General features: G+C 43.4%; 2 protein-coding genes across 2 annotated transcripts; one reads left to right on the forward strand and one right to left on the reverse strand.

The window, feature by feature from the left end:
- The first annotated feature begins 2,560 nt into the window (after positions 1-2,560).
- Positions 2,561-12,284, forward strand: LOC134484814 (GTP-binding protein 4-like). The gene is made up of 6 exons (XM_087591738.1): positions 2,561-2,667; positions 4,545-4,591; positions 5,185-5,285; positions 6,395-6,592; positions 9,746-9,895; positions 11,048-12,284. The coding sequence occupies exons 1-6, from the start codon at positions 2,660-2,662 to the stop codon at positions 11,198-11,200; spliced, it is 657 nt and encodes a 218-aa protein (XP_087447864.1). The 5' UTR covers positions 2,561-2,659; the 3' UTR covers positions 11,201-12,284.
- Positions 12,285-15,024: 2,740 nt separating this feature from the next.
- Positions 15,025-17,627, reverse strand: Idi2-ps1 (isopentenyl-diphosphate delta isomerase 2, pseudogene 1). Its single transcript, XM_087591956.1, is given in 5 exon segments — positions 15,025-15,179; positions 15,182-15,365; positions 16,100-16,230; positions 16,636-16,728; positions 17,486-17,627. Coding segments are annotated over 5 exon segments (681 nt in total). The 3' UTR covers positions 15,025-15,048.
- Positions 17,628-21,813: the final 4,186 nt, after the last annotated feature.

The raw sequence follows: 21,813 nt of genomic DNA on the forward strand, positions 1-21,813 counted from the left end.
TTACTTTATTACATAGTGGAATCTGTAGCTAAGTAAGTTTGCAAGTGAGTAAGGGAGAACACCTTCTAAGTTCAGTGTCTGCCAGCATTATCCATGAGGTAGGCTGCATTGGTAGTCAAAAATTTTCAAACAGTTTAATCCTTTTAGTAGACAGTTTTCAGGATAAATGCTTTGAGAGACAGGTACTTGAACAGTGCTCTCACTGCCATCCTGAGTATAAGTTCCCTTCATGTTTACCTGTAGCTTGTCAGAAATTAATACCCTAGGGCTCATAGACTCCTCGTCCAACCCCCTGGGGTATGGAGCAGTATGAGTTTGCACAGGTGACAAGTGCACACTGAAAGTGCTGTCTGGATATATCTTTATATCTTTTGTCATGTTTAAACCAAGGTGGATGGTTCCTGAGTGGAAGGGACTTCTGTCCATGGGAAGCATTAGTTTGTCCTAAGTTGTCTTCTTAGGGCAGAACACAGCAAGTTTGGGGTTTTTTTTCGACTACTTACTTATTTAAAGACAGGACTAATGTAGGTTAGGATGGCCTTGAACTCTTTATCCTCCCGTCTGCTCATTCCAGCTGGCAGGATCGTATATTCTTTAAATTACTAATTACCTAACTGATGTCAGAGAATCAGTTTATTTTGAAAAGCAGAGAAACAAAAACTCTTTATATCTTATAAATAATCTTAATTTGTCAGTCCATATGGCATTGAAGAGAGGAGGAGGCGGGAAGGGAGTGGGCAGAGCCTGGGAGACTTACAAGTGAAACAAACTGGTCAGGTGCTCAGGCTTTGGGGTCAGCTCAGGTCCAGCTTCACTACTCAGCAATGTGGTAGGAAAGGGAGTCACCCTGTGGAGCCCCACATGTCTGGCTAGTGAAGGTACTGCCTGGATAATTGGTCACTGGCCAGCTGTTAGTAGAGAGCTGACATCACTGTAGGTTATCTTTCTGGTCTCTGATTCTCTCTAGTGAAAACAGTGCCTACCCTGCAGTCATTGGTGTTACAGGAATTGGGAAGTGGATGCTGTAGAAATGTACAGCTTGCTTAGCACTTGCACTATAGAGCCTGTCCTTCAACATTGGTGTGTTGTCACATGGTAGTAACAGTCAACAGTTATCACATGACTGGGGACTCAGTGACTGCCTTACACCCCGGGTCACAGTGACTGCCTTACACCCTGGGTCACAGTGACTGTTTTACACCCCGGGTCATTCTTTGTTAAGTGACAGGATTTGTGCTCAGAGACCCTAGCTTTCGCTGAAATCATGCTCTACACCCTTGATAATAGAAGTTGACCTTGTTCATGGGAACTTTTAGTGTCTATTATAAGTTGGTCCCCCGTCTCTAAGCTAGAGAGAGGTTTGTAGTTGTAAACATTTGAGAAGAGCATATTGCGTCCCTTCTTTAGAGTCTTAGTGATTCACAAAATGAAACAGCAAATATTTTTGTATTTTCTGAAGAATTATCTTGGGCTATTATAGCAGAAACTTTAAAATAAGGAATAGCATTGAAAACGTCTTTTGAAAAGTTGGTCCTGTCTTCATGAGGAACTGTGCTTCAGAAATCCCAGCAGGGAGACTGAGGCAGAAGCTAGCTTGTATTACATGGTGTATGTGTTCTAGGCCAGCCTGAACTACGAATCCAGGGTCTGCCTTCTTAAAACAAAACAATAAAAGTTGGTCATCCTCTTCTTTTGCATTTTTCCTCCTGAGAAATTGCATCTTGAGTTTGTGGATATAGGTCAGTGGGAGCTTGCTTGTAGCTGAGTTTAACCCCTAGTGCTGGGAGTTGGGGAGTAGGGGAAATCTTACAGAGTATTCCACAGAGCTTCTGACTTTGATTCGGTTTGATTCTGTGGGGGTTTGTTTGTTTGTTTAATTTTTGAGGCAACATTTTTCTCTGTAGCTTTGACTGTTGTAGAGCCTCACTTTAAACCAGGCTGGCCTTGAACTCAGAGATCCACCTGGCTCTGCTGTTCCACTTATGTATTTATTTATTTATTTTTAATTATATAAGATTGTTGTAGAAATTAACTTAAAACTGTTCTTAGAGTTAAAAACAAATCATAGTTGTTGAGCAAATAGTGTTTGCAACTTCCATTCACAAAACATTAATGCATGTTGCCCTTCTTTTCTTTGTATTCCAGAAAATATTTCTAGACTTGCAGGCTGAAGGATTTCCTGTCATCGAGACCAGCACCCTGACTGAGGAAGGTGTCATTCAAGTTAAAACAGAGGTTGGTGCTTTCTTAACTCGGGGCTAGTGTTTTTGTCTGAGATAGGTCAGTTGTGGGAAACTGTTTGCATTTTGGGAATTACTAACACTGGAAATAATTTAGGTTGGGTTTTTGTTTTTGTGTTTGTTTTTGTTTTCCTTGAATAGGATTAGTTGTTTAAATTCTTAGGGGAACCTAGTTACCTGCTGAAAGAAAATATGTAGGAAGTTCCATACTGGGTTGTGAACCTGTGGATGAGTGGAGGACTTGATTCTTCCTTGCAGTGTGAGGCTGGGGACTGGCCTCAATGGCTTTGTGACTCTTGTTTTTCTACTTTCTTAGGCTTGTGATAGGCTTTTGGCTCACCGAGTAGAAACGAAAATGAAAGGAAATAAAGTGAATGAGGTTCTGAACAGATTGCACTTAGCTGTGCCCAACAAGAGAGATGACAAGGTAAGGCAAGGCTGCCCTTCTTCGCAGGCTTCAGTTTGTGTTGCTGTGCTGGGCCGGTGGCCGCTTGGCACGTCCTCTTCCTGGTGTACACAGAGTCACATGTGGGTTTCACTTTTTCGTTCCTGGTGAAGTCACACGTGCCTGTGGGAGGGATGAAGTAAAGAAGAGTTCTGTGCACCTACTTCTCCCTGTCACAGTCTGTGTTGTAACTTGTTGTTTGTCCCTTAGAAGTAGCTTGGGTGCAATTGTCACACATCCCCATCCCCCCTGTTTTTTAAATTGTCAGTGGAAGCATATTTTTGTGTTTTTCTGCCATTATAAGCAGTCTACATCTTTATAGATGTGTTCCTACAAATAAATCTGTATTTTAGGATAGAAGTTCCTAAAAGTTGTTTTCTTTACCACTTTTTTCCTTGCCTGCTTTGTAAATATGTACACAGTGTGCATTCCTGGTGTCTGTGGGGGTCCAGAGACAGCATCAGATCCCCTGAAGTCATAGTTAGCGGTGAGCCAATTGAGTCCTGAGTCCTGTGAACTGAACTAGGTCCTCCACAGGAACAACCTGCAGATTTTCTTAACTGCTGAACTGTCTCTCCAGCCCCTCTTTATTTTATTGTTGTTTTTAAACACCTCAAAAACCTGCACATTTTCATTACATTAGCATTAGTGCTCTTTCGTAGTTATTAGATTGTGGGTTCTAGAGAACTGACAACATTATTTCTAAAATACTTTAGTGTCATTTTTCTCTGTATTTTCGTATTTTTGTTTCTGTTTGCTTTCATTTTTCTTCTGAATAGAGTTTTATGTGTGCTCAATTTAGTTTTTCCTGAGGGAGGTGTGGTTTACTACTTGTTTCATGGGGTGGTCATTGTTCTCAACTAATTAATGAATTTAATTCTGTTGAATTGTAAACATACTTAGGTTTATGTCTGTTTCTCATTCTACTGTTTTCCTGTATGTTTTTCTTATATGTTTCATGATAATTTTTTAAAAAGATTTATTTATCTATTATATATAAGTATACCGTAGCTGTCTTCAGATACACCAGAAGAGGGCATCGGATCTCCTTACAGATGGTTGTGAGCCACCATGTGGTTGCTGGGAATTGAACTCATGACCTCTGGAAGGGCAGTTGGGTCCTCTTAACCGCTGAGCCATCTCTCCAGCCCTTACGATAATTTTTGTTTTTGTTTTTTTTCCAAATGAACTATAGAATCAATTTTGGTGGTTGTCTGGTCTCTTTTACCTACTCTGGCCCCAAACCTCACTCCCCAGAATGCACTTTCTTTTAATTGGTGTGGGTTGTTTTGTGTTTCCCTTGTAGACTGTCTTTTTGTGTGTGTGTTTGGTTCCTTTAAGTTTCTTTCATACTTGGGAAGGCATTTCACATACTTTAAACAATGTCTTCTTAGGAGAGACCCCCTTTCATCCCAGAAGGAGTGGTAGCTCGTCGGAAGAGAATGGAGATCGCAGAACCCAAGAAGAAGAGGGTCGGTTACTGGACCTCTTTGTCTGAGTTTCTTATGAACAGGGACAGAGGGCCTGCCTGTGCACCAGAAAAAGTGATGCTGGGTGGTGGTCTTAGCCATGTGAAGCCTCCTTGGTGCAGGAAATGCAAATTGAGTGTGCCCAGGGTTTGGCCCTGTAAGATTCAGGGACACAGTGGTGAATCCTTAGCATATGCTTGACTGGAGCTTTTCAGTTGATGTCATAGTTCAGTGAACAAAGTCCATGAGACACGTAGTCCTCAGGTGGGCAAAACAGCCCTCCTGATAGACATAGATGTGCAAAAGGTCAGAGGCTGCTTCATCGGGAAGGAGGCTGCAAAGCATCTGGGGACATAAAGCTAAGACAAACTTTTGGGGCTTTCTTTTCAGGAACGAGATCCTGAAAATGGGAGATGATTATATTTTGGATCTTCAGAGTAAGTAAGGTGTTTTGGAATGTCAGTTGTATGAAAAGTGTTTCAGAAAAGAAAGGAACTCAGTGAGTGAAAGTCTTCCAGAGAGTTTATTGGTTTATAAACTTTTACTTATTTTCTTTTTTTTAAAAAATATTTATTTATTATATATGAGTCCACTTAAGATGTCCTCACACACACACAGAAGAGGTCATCAGATCCCATTACAGATGGCTGTGAGCTACCATGTGGTTGCTGGGAATTGAACTCAGGACTTCTGTAAGAGTAGTCAGTTCTCTTAACCACCAAGCCATCCCTCGAGCCCCCAAGATTTTACTTTTTTGAAGATTAGAACTTGCAGACTTACAGAGATGTGTATAAATAATGTCCTGTTGTTTCAGATGAAAGGATTCTTTTTTTGTAGTATTTGGAAGTCGGACACACGGGTCAGTATTCTTGTTAGTAGTAAGTTAAGGGTGTTGAACACAGCTGTTTTGTTAGGCTGTAAAGTGGTTTTACTTATAAAGGGATTATCCAGAGTAGTCATCTTGATGACACAGTACTTGAAGATTTGAGAAACTACCATAAACATAACTCCTTTTTCCTTTCAATATTAGAATACTGGGACTTAATGAATTCATCTGAGAAGTATGATAAGATACCAGAGATTTGGGAAGGCCACAATGTTGCTGATTATATCGATCCTGCTATCATGAAGGTCTGCAATGCTTTTTGAATTACTTGCCCCACTTTGACATTTAGAAGAACTTCACCAACTTTTACTCCTTCCTTGTTCTCCTTTTGTTAAATGCCCTCAGAGATCCTTTCACCCTGTTTTTGCTCTCTTGGAGACATCACTTCTCAATTCAAAGGACATTAATTATTCTTTTTCTGTGTGGTCCTGGTGGCGCCCAGCCTTCCCTACCGAGCTGCAGTGGCCCCATCATTTTGCTTGTGTTGATGTCCAGTGTGGAGATCCATCCTGTCCCTGGCTCCGTCCTCTCTCTGGAACATCTTCTGAGTCTTCTCAGACATCCTCCTGCAGTCTTTTGCCAGTTTAGCAAGTGACAGCAAATTAACAAGAAAATTCAGTCCATGGGGTGTGAGCTCTGATTTCCAGATTTCTCTGTCTCACTGACCTTTTTATGTTTGGTTCCTTCTAATCTGGAAGGGGGGATTAACCTCAGTGCCTTTCTTAGACACATTCCCACAGAGAGCTGGCCCACCGCCGACCTCTCTCCTGCCGGGCACCTATCCCTTGCTTGCTTTTTCATAGCGCGTCAATGTTTACACGATTATCTTCTCATTTATCTATATTTCTGTGTGCGTGCGTGTGAGTGTGCATGTTTGTGTTCGTGTGCATGTGCGTGTTTGTGTGCGTTGCTGGGGCGTGAACCCAGGATCTTGTGCTTGTGAGCTTTGTCACCTCGCTGCATCCCCAACCTCTGTGCATTTAAAGTTTCACTTTGTCACCAGTGCAGTTGTGCTTAGTATGGTATTTGAGAGGATGAATGGGGGTTTGTACAGATTTATTTTGTGTATCTGCAGTGGACACTAGGGAATGAGGGAAGGGGTCCCTATGTTTTTTATCTTTAAAGATGAAATGCAATTGGCAGAAAACAGTGCATACGTTGGTCATGCTGTCTCTTTGGCCTTCGTAAATCCTCTTTTCCATGAGATTAACTGTACACGTGGGCCCCGGTTGTGACGAGACCACACAGCGTTCTCATACCTTCAGGTATCTGAGGACACATGATTCCTGTAAATATGTCGCTGCACTTACCTCCCTGCAGGGTTTCCTTGTTAACTTCATGATTCTTTTTAAAGAAATTAGAAGAGTTGGAAAAGGAAGAAGAGCTCAGAACAGCTGCTGGGGAGTATGACAGCGAGTCTGAGAGTGAAGACGAGGAAATGGTGGAAATCCGACAGCTGGCAAAACAAATTAGAGAGAAGAAGAAGTTGAAAATTCTACAGTCCAAAGAAAAGAACACACAGGGACCCCGGATGCCCCGGACTGCTAAGAAGGTTAGTGTGGAGCCCCGCAGAGCCAAGTCCAGGCTTGCATGCTGGATCCTGTGTAATCCGCCATGAGAGCCCGGCTTCGCTGCCTGGGATGTCAGGTGCGGCACACCCCGGCGTTCGCAGGGTCCTGCTCTGGGCTGCAGCTTCTCTCCATGCATTGCAGCTCCAGGTGCATCCCTGCTGCAGACTGAGTCATTGCTGCCATGATGTGAGTTAAACCGAAACCTGATGACGGCTGAGGATGTTAGGTAGTTGTTAAAGAGGGTCTCAGGTAGTCCGGGCTTGAACCTGCAGCCAAGGAGTTCCTTCCCGACTCCTGCTCCACAGGTGCCAGGAGTACAGCCGTGTGCCACTGTGCATTTTCGTGACCTAGTTTTCTATTGATTGAGACTCCTAAATCCACAAGGCAGCTCGCCAGCCCCTGATGTTGCTGAGCATAGGAGCATCGCTCTCCAGGTGTGAATGGACCCTGAGCACCACTTGGCTTTGTGTCGGGATGTCATTGTCTTTACTTCTGTTCTCCTTGGAACTACCTCTGTGTCCATAGCCTTCCTGAAAGCTGAGGTCAGGGAGTGAGTGGCAGGTTCCCAAAAGGGATAGATACTGGGCAGTTAAAGTATAATGGAGGTGGGGGGTTGGAGGTGGGGGGTTGGCGTTGTAGATTCCACAATGGACGCTCCTGGTTTGAAAATACTGTTTTCATGTGCTTGGGCGGCCACTAATATTCACAGACGTGTTGTTTCTCCTGGTGCTTAGTTGTCTGTGAGAAGAGAGTCTGGTTCCCGAGTCTGTCTTCCCTCAGCTGTAGTGCCTTCTCTAGCCCATGCAGCCATTCTCTCACCCCGAGAACATAGCAGTCTTGCCATGACTTCTGTGTAGCAAATGCACTGTTTGTTTTTGTGGGGTTTAGCTGAACTGTCCAGAAACTGAAGTTATCCCAACTGGCAACAAGCATTGACAGTAGGTAATAGTCACTGTACAGCTATACTCTGAAGACCCAGAGCAGGAACAAACTCAGTCTCTCCTGCTGTATGCTGACACGTGGATCCTTTATTTGACTCCGGCTGGGTGGGAGAAATCTCCACCATCAAGCCATCAATCAGTCCTGCACCGACTCTGCTGGGTATCCCTCAGTTAATTCACATCTCACACTGTCTCCCTGCCTGAAGGGAGCATCAAGACCGTGAGGCTGAGAGTTTCCTTGCACCAGGCTAGCCCCACTTGCAGGTTATGGGGCAGGGCCTCTAGAGCTCAACTCTCTAATTACAGAGTGTGGTTCCCCTGATCCTGTCTTTGAGTTTGATTAATTTACTAGAGTACCTCACAATTGGGAAAACATTCCCTTTTGTTGATTACATTTGCCAGTTCATCGTAAAGTGTATTTTAAAATTTAAGAGATGAAGGCAGTGAAGTGCTGAATGAGGGCAATCTGAAGGGACCTTCAGTCCTGGGCCATGTGACCCCTCTTAGCACATGGCTGGGTGTTTCTCATTTTCCTGTATGCTAGGCATTTAGAGTCACTTCAAACTCTGTTCTTTTAGGTTTTTATTAAAGCTTTTTGCATAAACATACTTGGATCCTGGACTGTAAAAGTGTGATGGGCAAGCTTCTAAACTAATGCTAACAGACTATGTCTGTCCGCCCAGCCTCTTTAGGCCTTTCTGTGCTACATACCTGTGCGCCTCTGAAACAGGGTCTTGAGTTTGCTGCCACAGGGTAATCATAGGTGGCCTGCTCCCGTACAGAAAGGCGGGGGAAGGGGAAGGGACATTTTTTTCCCCTTCGGAGCTGGGGACCGAACCCAGGGCCTTGCGCTTGCTAGGCAAGCGCTCTACCGCTGAGCTAAATCCCCAACCTGGGAAGGTACCTTTTTAAGGTCTGTCGTCTGCCTTGGAGAAGAGATTATAATATTACATGTAATGGTGTAATACTATAGCCTGTCCTTCCATAGAGACGTAGTTGGTGCAGCTTTCTATTTCTTAGGAAGAAAATGGAGCATGTGTAAAGGGGGCAGAAGATGAGAGAAACCGAGAGACAGACAGACTGACTGACTGACTCTTGTGTATGACCTGAAGTCCATAGTTAAAAAGACTCAACTTTACCCCAGGTAGCCTCTGGAACCAGGGACTAAAGGCCAGATGCTCTAGTCCTTTCTGTTCCAGTCCTGAGGAAAGGATGAGGGCTGCGGGCTGGCATCCAGTAACCGAGAGCAGAGCACGTGTCTGCCACTTCTCTGTCCAGCACAGCTTCACCTGTTTTTTTCCTCTCTCTCTTTCTCTCTCTCTCTCTCTCTCTCTCTCTCTCTCTCTCTCTCTCTCTCTCTCTCTCTCTCTCTCTCCCCTTTTCTTTTAAAATTAAATTTCAACAGACATCTTACTTAGAACAAGTTATCTTCCCTCCCTTCCCCACCTTCTCAGGTTCAACAGGCAGATTTAGAGAATGAGATGCGTAGTCTTGGCGTGGACATGGATGATAAAGACAATGTAAGTCTGGAGGGGCAGTGTGGTTTCAGATGATCCGTGCTTTTGTTGTTTTGAGACGTTCATTGTCTTGCTGTGTCGCCCAGCCAGCCTTCAATCTCAGTCTTTCCCTGCCTCTAGTTCTCCAGTGCTGGTGGCAGGCATGTGCTGCCAAACCCTTCCCACAGTCAGTTTGCTTAACGATGCGGGTACCTTCCGAGAAATCTGTCCTAGGTGATCTGCTAATGTAAATGTCATGGCATGCACATGATATACGTAATGTAGCTGATGCATATGCCTACTGCCTCAGCTGTTTGGAGTGGGAGGTTAAAACCTCAGCATACATCATGTGAACTGTGGACCAAAACCATTGCCATTACTGCTTGTGATTGATGTTATCCAGTAAAGAACATTAGTGCACAGGATGTGCAAGAGCTGTGGCCTAAGAGCACCATCTTACTCACCACCAGCATGGGTGCTGAGCTGGACATTTCTGAAGCCTTGTCAGGAGACACAGGAGAGCATAGCACTGCGTCTGACCCTTAACCCCTGGCTTCAGACCAGAGCCCGCGAGTAAGCTGCAGTAGGCCTTCCAGAGTCTTTCACTTGCGAGTGATATTGTCTTTAAGAGCTTGTCTGTTTTCTCTTCTTGTTGGACTAATTTCGATTGTTACCAAGAGCACTGTTTGTTTTCCAGGCCCACTATGCAGTCCAGGCCAGAAGATCTCGGAGTGTCACCAGGAAAAGAAAACGAGAAGAGTCTGTTCCTCCCTCTTCCATAGCCCGCAGTCGCAGTCGGAGTTGCTCTAAAACGCCACGTGATGTTTCTGGTCTTCGGGATGTCAAGGTTTGTTTCGTTGATCTGGGACAAAAGAAAATAAGAACCTTCAGGGGTGTTTATAGAACCTCCAGCAAGCACCAGCCATTACTTGAGGAGGGTTGTGATTAAGAGATTAGCTGTTCGTCCTATCTTCTACTTTGTAGCATCTTTGGAGAGGAACTTGGACCAGAAGCAGTTGGATCCCCTGGATAGGTGTTCTGGCAAACCATTCTGAACCCCTTGACATGGCAGATAGACAGACATGGCCTCATAAAGTATGGATAGTCTAGGCTTAGGTCCCAACTGTTTGCAAAATACTAGGAAGAGGCCCCATTTCCAGTGAGGAAGTAGGCTGGGAAAACTTGGTTCATTTTCCTCATTAGGGGAATTGTTATCTCTTCAAGGTGGTAGCTTGTCACTATGGTATAATTTGTAATGTCTTTTTCAAAGGTGCAATAGTTGCTTAAAATCTCACTGAAATTTCTTTTTGAGAAAAAACTTTTTTTTTTAGTATTTTGAAAATTCAAATATAAGAGAAAACCTATTTAAACTAGCAGGTTCTCTAATAGAAGGCTGAAGTTTTCATTTCAGATGTCATTTCTATCTGGAAGTCTAGGAAGTGAGTGTTGAGTTGAGGTAGTGTTTTACTATGACTCCTAAGCGGCCTGAGAGTCCAGACTGCTCCATGTTCACCCGGGAGTAAGATTACACTATTGGTCTATGGGTTTCAATACTGGCATTGACATAAGTCAGAAGGTTCAGACCCTGGAAGTCTGAACAGATGCTCTTATAGTCTACTAATGGTAGAAAGGTCCAAGGCTTCCTCACGTAGTCACTGAGCTCAGATGCTCTTGTAGTCTATTGACTGTAGAAAGGTCCAAGGCTTCCTCATGTAGTCACTGAGCTCAGATGCTCTTATAGTCTACTAACGGTAGAAAGGTCCAAGGCTTCCTCAGGTAGACACCGAGCTCAGATTCTCTTATAGTCTATAACTGTAGAAAGGTTCAAGGCTTCCTCACGTAGTCATTGAGCTCATGCAGATAGTTGGGTGGTCTGAGAACCCGGTGACTGAGACAACTGGGTCTTGATGGTTCCTTCTGACTTTGGTAAAATGGTTCCCAGGTAATTACAATGCAGGACAGAAATGTGGTTTTCATTGTTGTGTGTTCTCCTGTGTAGATGGTGAAGAAAGCCAAGACCATGATGAAGAAAGCCCAGAAGAAGATGAATCGCTTGGGGAAGAAGGGGGAAGCAGATAGGCATGTGTTTGATATGAAGCCCAAGCACCTACTCTCTGGGAAGAGGAAAGCTGGTAAAAAGGACAGGAGATAATGTCCTCTTCGGTCGGAGTAGTTTAACTAGACCCGTGATTATTTCTGAGTGTGTGATGGTGTGTTTTATAGAATTTGGGATCAACATCTGTTAACCAAAGAAACGATGGAAATGACTTTTAAATGCTTGTTGCTGTGCTGAAAACTGGTAAAGCCGAGTAAGCGTGTGGTGCCGTGGCCCTGTGCAGTCAGATGTTACCTGCAGAGTGCTCTGTACTGGATGACGCGCTTCTTTCACAGCCAAGGGACTCATTTTGCAGAAAAGATGTATTGGTGTAAGGAGGCTGCTTTGGTGGGGGAAAACTTTTGTAGTAGATCTTTTGACACCCAAAATACCTATTTTTGTTAAGAAAGTATTCCTGCTGGGAGGTCTTACATTTAGCGTGTATCAGAACTTAAACTACAGTCTTAAATTATTTTCTGCATCTGTAGTACAATGTATCATTGTAACTTCAAACATTTTATCCAAAGTAAACATCCAGCAAAAACATAGTTTTGATCATTTACATTTAGTTTGATTTAATTGCAAGTCTCTTGATAGCCAAAAGGAACGGGCAGGGAATAGGACTTTGCTTAGAGCAAAAATAGTTTTTTAAAGGGAATAAGTGCCTGGATATGTCTTCTTTCACTAACAACAGCTGGATTAAGATTGGTGTCCTAGAAAGTAAAGAAACATTGATGAGAGGGATCCCAGTGTGGCTGGAACTGCAGCCCTGTCCACAGATCAGAAGACAGCCTTCCCACTGTCAGCGCTTCCTGTCAGTGTGACCGCTTCTGACCTGTATCGGAAACCAGTGATGTATACATGTATTATATTCTCTATCCTAAATCATATGGACTCTTTGAGACTTTTTTAAAAAATAGTTTTATTTGTCTTGGATATGTCATGTATTTGCATTTCAAGTGTTATCCCCTGTCTCCCCTCTTCCATCCCCCTCCCCAGCTTCTATGAGGGTGCTCCCACTCCCACCCACCCACTCCAACCTCAACACCCGAGACTTCTTATATTGGCTTTAGTTGTCTGATGACATTTGATGTCTTGATCTATTTTTTTATGTGTAGATGATTAAAGTTTATAATCATTAGTATGACTAATACCTTGATTAAATCATAGAATTATTCATCTAACAGTAGAAGATCTAGACAAAGCTTTTTTTTTCCTTAATAGAACTTGTATTTACTTAAATTTCAGAGGCGTTAGTGAGAAAGGGTAGAGGGTGCTGTTCAAAACAAAACAATTAAGCAAATACAGGAGCAGAATGTTCGAGGTCTTGAGCTTCACTGTGTTAGGAATCTGTCCTCATTGCTGTTAGAAAGAACTGGCTGTGAATGCTGGTGTTTGGTAGGTAGGCACTGGGCTACCTCTCTGCCTACCATGCCCTTTAGCAGTGCTGGTTACTAATAGAAGAAGCTGGAATGTGGTGGGGATTCAGCCGCTCCTCCTCTAGAGAGACACTAAATAGTCTTTAAATGTTAGAGGACTCATTCTGATTGTAAGCATATACTACAAAGACTACAAAGACTAAAGACAGCACTGCAGTACTGTCATAAAGACAACCATGCAGATGGTTGGAACAGAGTAGAGTAATAGCAGAAATCATTATCCTAAACAATGGACCAGAACAAACAGTGGGCAAAGGACTGTTTCTCCAGCAGCCACTGTGGGAAATGTATGGTTAAAGTCAGGCTCTACCTTACACCACATTAGAACATACATGTTTAAAAGCCTAAGGAGGAGAAGGACCTGCAGAACTCCAAAGCTTTAAAGAAAAGGGTAAAACCATCAGAACAATTGACAATTTCTTGGCTATGGCACCAGAGTAAAGGAAAGGTGAAAGTACATAAGCAGGACGCCCTCGGGATTCTTGGTATCGGAGGAGACAGCCTGCGGGATGGGAGAGGAGGTCTGCAGGTGGCAGGAGTATGAGTAATCCATGGTTTGTAAAGCTCAACAGAGACCAACTCAATATTGCAAGGGTCTTGAATATGTATTTCTCCAACCGAGATAGTCAGGTGTCCAGATAGCCACAGGCAGACATCTTCAGGGATGCTTTCACCTAAACATTGGGGAAATAGGAATTAGCGTGAAACCACTGCTGCACACCCACCAAGCTGACCAGGTCAAACAACAGCCAAGAAGGGGGTAAGCATGGGAAACCCAGGTAATTCTTCCCTTGTAGTATGTCCCTCAGGTGCTTGGTAGAGTGCTTTGCTAACATGAAACATTCCTGGATAGACAGTCAACACACAGGTGGAAACCTTACCATGCCTTGCTCCTTATCCTGCTTGCTGCTAAGGTGATCCCTCCTTGTTTGAGAAAAATAACTGACTGTATTTTCAAAAGCTATCTCACTCATTTTTAATTTTTTTCTAAAGATATCAGTCATCTTGTTTGTAACAATGATAGTTTAATTTCATGTTTATTCTGTTCCTGGGGTTCAATACATAAAACGAAAAATGTTTATAACCAGAAAATGTTCACTGGATCAAAGTTTTCCCTAAATCTGTCTGTGAATTATCAATAAAAAAGTGATCTGAAGTTAGGGTCTATTTCCAACAAGGTAAAAGTTATTGTTCACAGTGGGGAGGGCGTGATGCCTATTCTTGGTTGTCAACCTGACTATGGGGATTAACTAAAACCCCAAAATGGCGAGCACAACTGTGAGGGATTTTTGCTTAATTTGAAGCTTAGATTCTTCCTGGGCATTCCAGCAGGAAAAATCTACTGAGTCTAAATGTTGCAGCACGACAGGAGAGATGGGAGAAAAGACATCCTGGGGTTTCGGTGTTAGAATTTGTTCCCTCCAAGTCAGCCTGTTGAACTCTGAATTCATTATAGGAATAATGACTCCTACTCAAGGAAGAATTAGGCAACATCCACTGGATGTTTTTAATTTTCAAGACAGTTGCCCAAGCTTGGTGTAGTGGCAAATGCCTTTAATCCAGCACCTGGGAGGCAGAAGTAGAGGGATCTCTGAGTGGAATGCTAGCCTGGTCTACAGTGAGTTCCAAGATAGCCAGAGCTTATAGTGAGACCCTGTCTTTGAAAAAAGAAAAGAAACATACCCAGTACTATGGGGAACAGGGAATTTTTTGATGACTGAATCTTCTAGCACAATTCTCATAGTAAAGATTATATGTTTCCATCATTATTGGTAAGTATATTCACAATGACATTTGACCAGGCAAATTTATTCGTTGATTTATACTGACGAACATTAAGCTGCTTGCTTTTTGGCCGTTATTTAACATGTAGAAGACAGGCTTAATGTTTTGTACTGGGGGTCAGCAGTGGCCTAGGTAAAAATTCAACAGGAAGTACTTGATTAAGCTCATCAGCTCCACAAAGAGTCCTTGTGAAATCTGTGAAGCCGGTGAAAACCAACAAAGCTCTTATGTAATCCTCACGCACCACATGCTGCCTACAGAGAGAGCCCTGATCAGGTGAGCCTATGTAACACAAGGGACGGTGGTGACACCACAGGGAGGTTTTAGGAGAAAAGAGATATTTTTCCATAGATGATACAGAAATATTCTGAGCTGGAGAGAAAGAGGAAGCAATTAAATGAAATGAAGAGCTTGAATTTTATTTAGTGCAAGCAATTAAAGGAAATTAGAACTCAAGGTTCTGTCATACATGCCAGTTTTACCCATGGGTTATTAAAGAACTTTGTTTTTGAGACATTTTATAATTTTATGCACACGAGGTTTTGCCTTGTTCTGTATGTATACCACATAGTTCATTCCAGGTACCCACAGAGGTCATAAGAGTGAACAGGAGCAAGTACTCTTAGCTGCTGTCATTTCCCACACCCAATCCCTGCTTCAACCATTACTTTTCTATACCCCTCAAAGTCCATATATCTTGTCAGGCTCCACAAATGGGGACACATCCTCTAAATAAGGCCACCAAGGCAACAGGAAGTCTTCTACCATGCTTCTGAACCATCGGGTGATCTTCTCTGCCCCACGGGCTCCCTGTCCAGTAGCCCCTGCACATCCTCCTGGCTCATATAGCTGTAGCTTCTCACTTCCCTGGGATCTGGGTTCAGCGTAAGGTCCTTCCTTACCAACAGAAGATAGCCAATCTCATGGTCTCCCCAGACGGCATCTGACTGACACTTTTGGTATTTTCGGGTTATGAAGGTTATGTCCTTTATGGAAATCTGTTAAAGTTGTTACAGTATTAATAACAGAGAAAATGGGCATTAGATAGAAAACAGCTCATTTCTTTCCTCATTCCTTTCCAGAATGCCATACAAGCACTTAAGCTTCAAGCAGATGGTAGGCAAATCACAATGAGGAGAGCACCGAACTTGGGTTTCATTTCCTGGTCACTATGGCTTCCTTGTTCACTTACAGTGAAGACCATGTATACAGGACATAAGGCTAAACACAGTTATGTAGTGTAGGACATACAGTTACGGGAAAGATTTCTTTTAGAAAATGCAAATAAAAGCACTGGAGGGCTGGTGATGGTAGTACACGCCTTTAATCCCAGTACTAAGGCAAGGCAAGCAGATCATTGTGAGATCCAGGTTAGCCTAGTTTACAAAGCAAGAACCAGGACAGCCAGGCTTACCTACACACACAGACACACACACACACACTCACACACACACACACACACAAGCACACACACATACACACACACACACACACACACACACACACACACACACACAAGCACACACACATACACCCTGTAAAAAAAGTTGGGCACTTCATAGGAATGCTGTTTCCTACGGGAGACAGAAGCCATGTTAGCCCAGCAGCCACTCCCTAAGTTACCATTTTATGGATGAAACTTGACAACACTGGCATGTGACCTTCTATGTATCAAACAGATCCCTGAGCACATGAAAAAGTTCATTGAGCCCCATGCTGAGTAAGTGTGTACCTGGTCCTGGGGGATGCCCAGTTCAGCCTGCAGACGTCTCAGGGCCGCCCTCCTCACTCCCACGGCATCCTCCTCTTCCAGCTCCTCAGGCACATATAAAGGGTGACTAGAACAGGAATCTGTAAAATGTCCTGGGGCAGCATACAGCATGCTGCTTTAGAGAGAACACTATTGAATAGGAGCAATTTCCTTCCTGGTCATAGTGTAGAGAGTGGGTTCACCTTGGACTTTTATCAGTATCAGCTCTTCTATATGCAAATAGTAGATTATAAAATCTCAAAACTTGATTCGAGTTGCAAAATGCTTATAATTTAATGTCCTTGTATCGAGTGCGAGTGGGACTGTCTTTCTGTCTCTCTCTCTCTCTCTCTCTCTCTCTCTCTCTCTCTCTCACACACACACACACACACACACACACACACACGGGGTTGTGAGGGAAGAGTGCTCAAATGTGTTCTCTCACTAGTCATTCCTGTGAGGTTCCCAAACCCTAAGTTAGACTCAAGTGCTCCCTGGGGTTGAGCTGGGTGGCTCACCAGGAAAAGTGTACTTGGCATCTGCTCTCTGCTGAACCAAGAGCTGGTTTTGTGTGTTGAAGAGGACCACACTGAAGACTCGGTGTAGCAGACCTGCAAAGTGACCATGTGCGAGTTAGGGTCATGCTGGAGTCAGCATGGAGTCTGCATATCCATCTCTTTCTCAGTCTCATGCAACTCAGGATGATGGCACCAGGAGTGGCTGGTGATTCTTGCTGGGATAGAACCTATGCCAGTCGACTGCATTTGTTGACTCACACAGTAAGTCTGCAAGTGAGTACTGCAGTTTTCCTCCACTTGTAAACAAAACCTAGAGAGCCAAGAAGTAAAGTAAGCCTTGCAAGGCAGGCTGAGCCCCACTGTGTGAATCTAAAGCTATAACTTGAAAGTATGTCCTAGCTGCTTTGGTCACACTGTGCAGGCATATGGATGACCGAGTGGCACACAGACTCACTGCTTATGCCTGGAAGTTGGGACACATGACGCACCGAGAGGGCTCACAGTGGGGTGTCTCCCACCACCCCCTTTTCCTGAGACACATATAGACCTCACAGGCCTGCCTATGGAGAAGAGGCTGGCCTTGAACTCAGAGAGATAACTTGTCTCTGCTTCTCTACTGGGACTAAAGATGTACAGCGCCACCCCCAGCTTGTCTACAATTTCTGACTTTCCCAATCCCTTCGAGGCAGCAGTCACAGTCTGCATCACCCAGTGCACTGATGGAAGTGTTAGCCTTATCAAGTTAGCAGCAGCCGCAGCAGCACCCGCTGGACAGCTGCCTCCTGACCCTGCATGGCTCAGAGTGGCCCATGGCACCAGGCCTGCACATGGCACCCTCCTTTCCACTCACCCTTGTTGATGTTTTCCATCAGGTGGCAGTTCCTCTTGGTGTCGGCCCCAATGATCTGGTCCTGCTTGTCAATGACAATGAGGATCTCCTCCAGGCGTTTTATCTGGAGTTCATTCAGGTGGGTTTTGCTTGCCTGGAACATACCTGTGAACACCAACGGCCTCTTGTGTAAACAGAAAGCATAAGGGGAGAGAGGTGTGTGAGCCCCTCCAATGTCAGCGCCGGAAGCATGCGCAGATATGGAAGTGTAAGGAGAAGGATGAGGCTTTAGTGATCAGACAGTGAGCTACACGGGCAACTGAGAGTGCTCATGGTCTGAATTTTATTTCTCCATGATGATTAAATCGCTGTGTAGAGAGAGCAGTGTCCTCAAATGAAGCTAACTGTGGGCAAGGGACACTCCTGCACGAATGCCACCAAAGAACGTCTCTACTGTTAGCCATCATTGTCGCTGTCTGGGTCTTCCTTTAATATGTGATATTTTTATCTTTATTAACTTAAGTATTTCTTATTTACATTTTGATTATTATTCCCCTTCCCTGTTTCCAGAGCAACATGCCCCTATCCCCTCCCCCTCCCCTTCTATATGGGCTTCCCCTCCCCACCCTCCCCCCATTACCGCCCTCCCCCAAACAATCACATTCACTGTGGGTTCAGCCTTCGCAGGACCCAGGGCTTCCCCTTCCACTGGTGCTCTTACTAGGATATTCATTGCTACCTATGAGGTCAGAGTCCAGGGTCAGTCCATGCATAGTCCTTAGGTAGTGGCTTAGTCCCTGGAAGCTCTGGTTGCTTGGCATTGTTGTACATATGGGGTCTTGAGCCCCTTCAAGCTCTTCCAGACCTTCTCTGATTCCTTCAATGGGGGTCCCAATCTTAGTTCAGTGGATTACTGCTGGCATTCGCCTCTGTATTTGCTGTATTCTGGGTGTGTCTCTCAGGAGCGATCTACATCCGATTCCTGTCGGTCTGCACTTCTTTGTTTCATCCATCTTATCTAATTGGGTGGGTGTATATGTATGGGCCACATGTGGGGCAGGCTCTGAATGGGTGTTCCTTCTGTTTCTGTTTTAATCTTTGCCTCTCTATTCCCTGCCAAGGGTATTCTTGTTCCCCTTTTAGAGAAGGAGTAAAGCATTTGCATTTTGGTCATCCTTCTTGAGTTTCATGTGTTCTATGCATGTAGGGTAATTCAAGCATTTGGGCTAATAGCCACTTATCAATGAGTGTATACTATGTGTGTTTTTCTGTGATTGGGTTACCTCACTTAGGATGATATTTTCCAGTTCCATCCATTAGCCTATGAATTTCAAAAGTCATTGTTATTGATAACTGAGTAGTATTCCATTGTTTAGATGTACCACATTTTCTGTATCCATTCTTCTGTTGAAGGGCATCTGGATTCTTTCCAGCTTCTGGCTATTATAAATAAGGCTGCTATGAACATAGTGGAGCACGTGTCTTTGTTATATGTTGGGGCATCTTTTGGGTATATGCCCAAGAGAGGTATAGCTGGGTCCTCAGGTAGTTCAATGTCCAATTTTCTGAGGAACCTCCAGACTGATTTCCAGAATGGTTGTACCAGTTTGCAGTCCCAGCAGCAATGGAGGAGTGTTCCTCTTTCTCTGCATCCTCGCCAGCATCTGCTGTCACCTGAGTTTTTGATCTTAGCCATTCTCACTGGTGTGAGGTGAAATCTCAGGGTTGTTTTGATTTGCATTTCCCTTATGACTAAAGATGTTGAACATTTCTTTAGGTGTTTCTCAGCCTTTTGGCATTCCTCAGCTGTGAATTCTTTGTTTAGCTCTGAACCCCACTTTTTAATAGGGTCATTTGTCTCCCTGCGGTCTAACTTCTTGAGTTCTTTGTATATTTTGGATATAAGCCCTCTATCTGTTGTAGGATTGGTAAAGATCTTTTCCCAATCTGTTGGTTGCCATTTTGTCCTAACCACAGTGTCCTTTGCCTTACAGAAGCTTTGCAGTTTTATGAGATCCCATTTGTCAATTCTTGATCTTAGAGCATAAGCCGTTGGTGTTTTGTTCAGGAAATTTTTTCCAGTACCCATGTGTTCGAGATGCTGCCCTAGTTTTTCTTCTATTAGTTTGAGTGTATCTGGTTTGATGTGGAGGTCCTTGATCCACTTAGACTTAAGTTTTGTACAGGGTGATAAGCATGGATCGATTTGCATTCTGCTACATGTTGACCTCCAGATGAACCAGCACCATTTGCTGAAAATGCTATCTTATTTCCATTGGATGGTTTTGGCTCCTTTGTCAAAAATCAAGTGCCCATAGGTGTGTGGGTTCATTTCTGGGTCTTCAATTCTGTTCCATTGGTCTATCTGTCTGTCTCTGTACCAATACCATGCAGTTTTTATCACTATTGCTCTGTAATACTGCTTGAGTTCAGGGGTAGTGATTCCCTCATAAGTCCTTTTATTGTTGAGGATAGTTTTAGCTATCCTGGGTTTTTGTTATTCCAGATGAATTTGCAAATTGTTCTGTCTAGCTCTTTGAAGAATTGGATTGGTATTTTGATGGGGATTGCATTGAATCTGTAGATCGCTTTTAGTAAAATGGCCATTTTTACTATATTGATCCTGCCAACGCATGGGAGATCTTTCTATCTTCGGAGGTTTTCTTCAATTTCTTTCTTCAGTGTCTTGAAGTTCTTATTGTACAGATCTTTTACTTGCTTGGTTAAAGTCACACCGAGGTACTTTATATTATTTGGGTCTATTATGAAGGGTGTCATTTCCCTAATTTCTTTCTCGGCTTGTTTCTCTTTTGTGTAGAGGAAGGCTACTGATTTATTTGAGTTAATTTTATACCCAGCCACTTTGCTGAAGTTGTTTATCAGCTTTAGTAGTTCTCTGGTGGAACTTTTGGGATCAGTTAAATATACTATCATGTCATCTGCAAATAGTGATATTTTGACTTCTTCTTTTCCGATCTGTATCCCCTTGACCTCCTTTTGTTGTCTGATTGCTCTGGCTAGAACTTCAAGAACTATATTGAATAAGTAGGGAGAGAGTGGGCAGCCTTGTCTAGTCCCTGATTTTAGTGGGATTGCTTCAAGTTTCTCTCCATTTAGTTTAATGTTAGCAACTGGTTTGCTGTATATAGCTTTTACTATGTTTAGGTATGGGCCTTGAATTCCTATTCTTTCCAGGACTTTTATCATGAAGGGGTGTTGAATTTTGTCAAATGCATTCTCAGCATCTAATGAAATGATCAGGTGTTTTTGTTCTTTCAGTTTGCTTATATAATGGATCACGTTGATGGTTTTCCATATATTAAACCATCCCTGCATGCCTGGGATGAAGCCTACTTGATCATGGTGGATGATTGTTTTGATGTGCTCTTGGATTCGGTTTGCCAGAATTTTATTGAGTATTTTTGCGTCGATATTCATAAGGGAAATTGGTCTGAAGTTCTCTTTCTTTGTTGGGTCTTTGTGTGGTTTAGGTATAAGAGTAATTGTGGCTTCATAGAAGGAATTCGGTAGTGCTCCATCTGTTTCAATTTTGTGGAATAGTTTGGATAATATTGGTATGAGGTCTTCTATGAAGGTTTGATAGAATTCTGCACTAAACCCATCTGGACCTGGGCTCTTTTTGGTTGGGAGACCTTTAATGACTGCTTCTATTTCCTTAGGAGTTATGGGGTTGTTTAACTGGTTTATCTGTTCCTGATTTAACTTCGGTACCTGATATTTGTCTAGGAAATTGTGCTTTTCCTGTAGATTTTCAAGTTTTGTTGAATATAGGCTTTTATAGTAAGTTCTGATGATTTTTTGAATTTCCTCTGAATCTGTAGTTATGTCTCCCTTTTCATTTCTGATTTTGTTAATTTGGACACACTCTCTGGGTCCTCTCGTTAGTCTGGCTAAGGGTTTATCTATCTTGTTGATTTTCTCAAAGAACCAACTTTTGGTTCTGTTGATTCTTTTTTTTTTTTTTTTTTTAAAGATTTATTTATTTATTATATATAAGTACACTGTAGCTGTCTTCAGATGTACCAGAAGAGGGCATCAGATCTCTTTACAGATGGTTGTGAGCCACCATGTGGTTGCTGGGAATTGAACTCATGACCTCTGGAAGAGCAGTCGGGTGCTCTTAACCGCTGAGCCATCTCTCCAGCCCCGGTTCTGTTGATTCTTTCTATGGTCCTTTTTGTTTCTACTTGGCTGATTTCAGCTCTGAGTTTGGTTATTTCCTGCCTTCTACTCCTCCTGGGTGTATTTGCTTCTTTTTGTTCTAGAGCTTTTAGGTGTGCTGTCGAGCTGGTGACATACGCTCTCTCCTGTTTCTTTCTGCAGGCACT

The sequence above is a fragment of the Rattus norvegicus genome, chromosome 17 (genome assembly GCF_021556685.1).
Source record: "Rattus norvegicus strain SHRSP/BbbUtx chromosome 17, alternate assembly SHRSP_T2T, whole genome shotgun sequence".
Lineage (NCBI taxonomy): Eukaryota > Metazoa > Chordata > Mammalia > Rodentia > Muridae > Rattus > Rattus norvegicus.

Excerpts from the sequence above, each read along its gene's own strand:
- LOC134484814 (XM_087591738.1), top strand. Across the intron at positions 5,286-6,394 it reads TCGATCCTGCTATCATGAAG|AAATTAGAAGAGTTGGAAAA; the intron begins GTCTGCAATGCT and ends TTCTTTTTAAAG. Across the intron at positions 9,896-11,047 it reads CTGGTCTTCGGGATGTCAAG|ATGGTGAAGAAAGCCAAGAC; the intron begins GTTTGTTTCGTT and ends TCTCCTGTGTAG.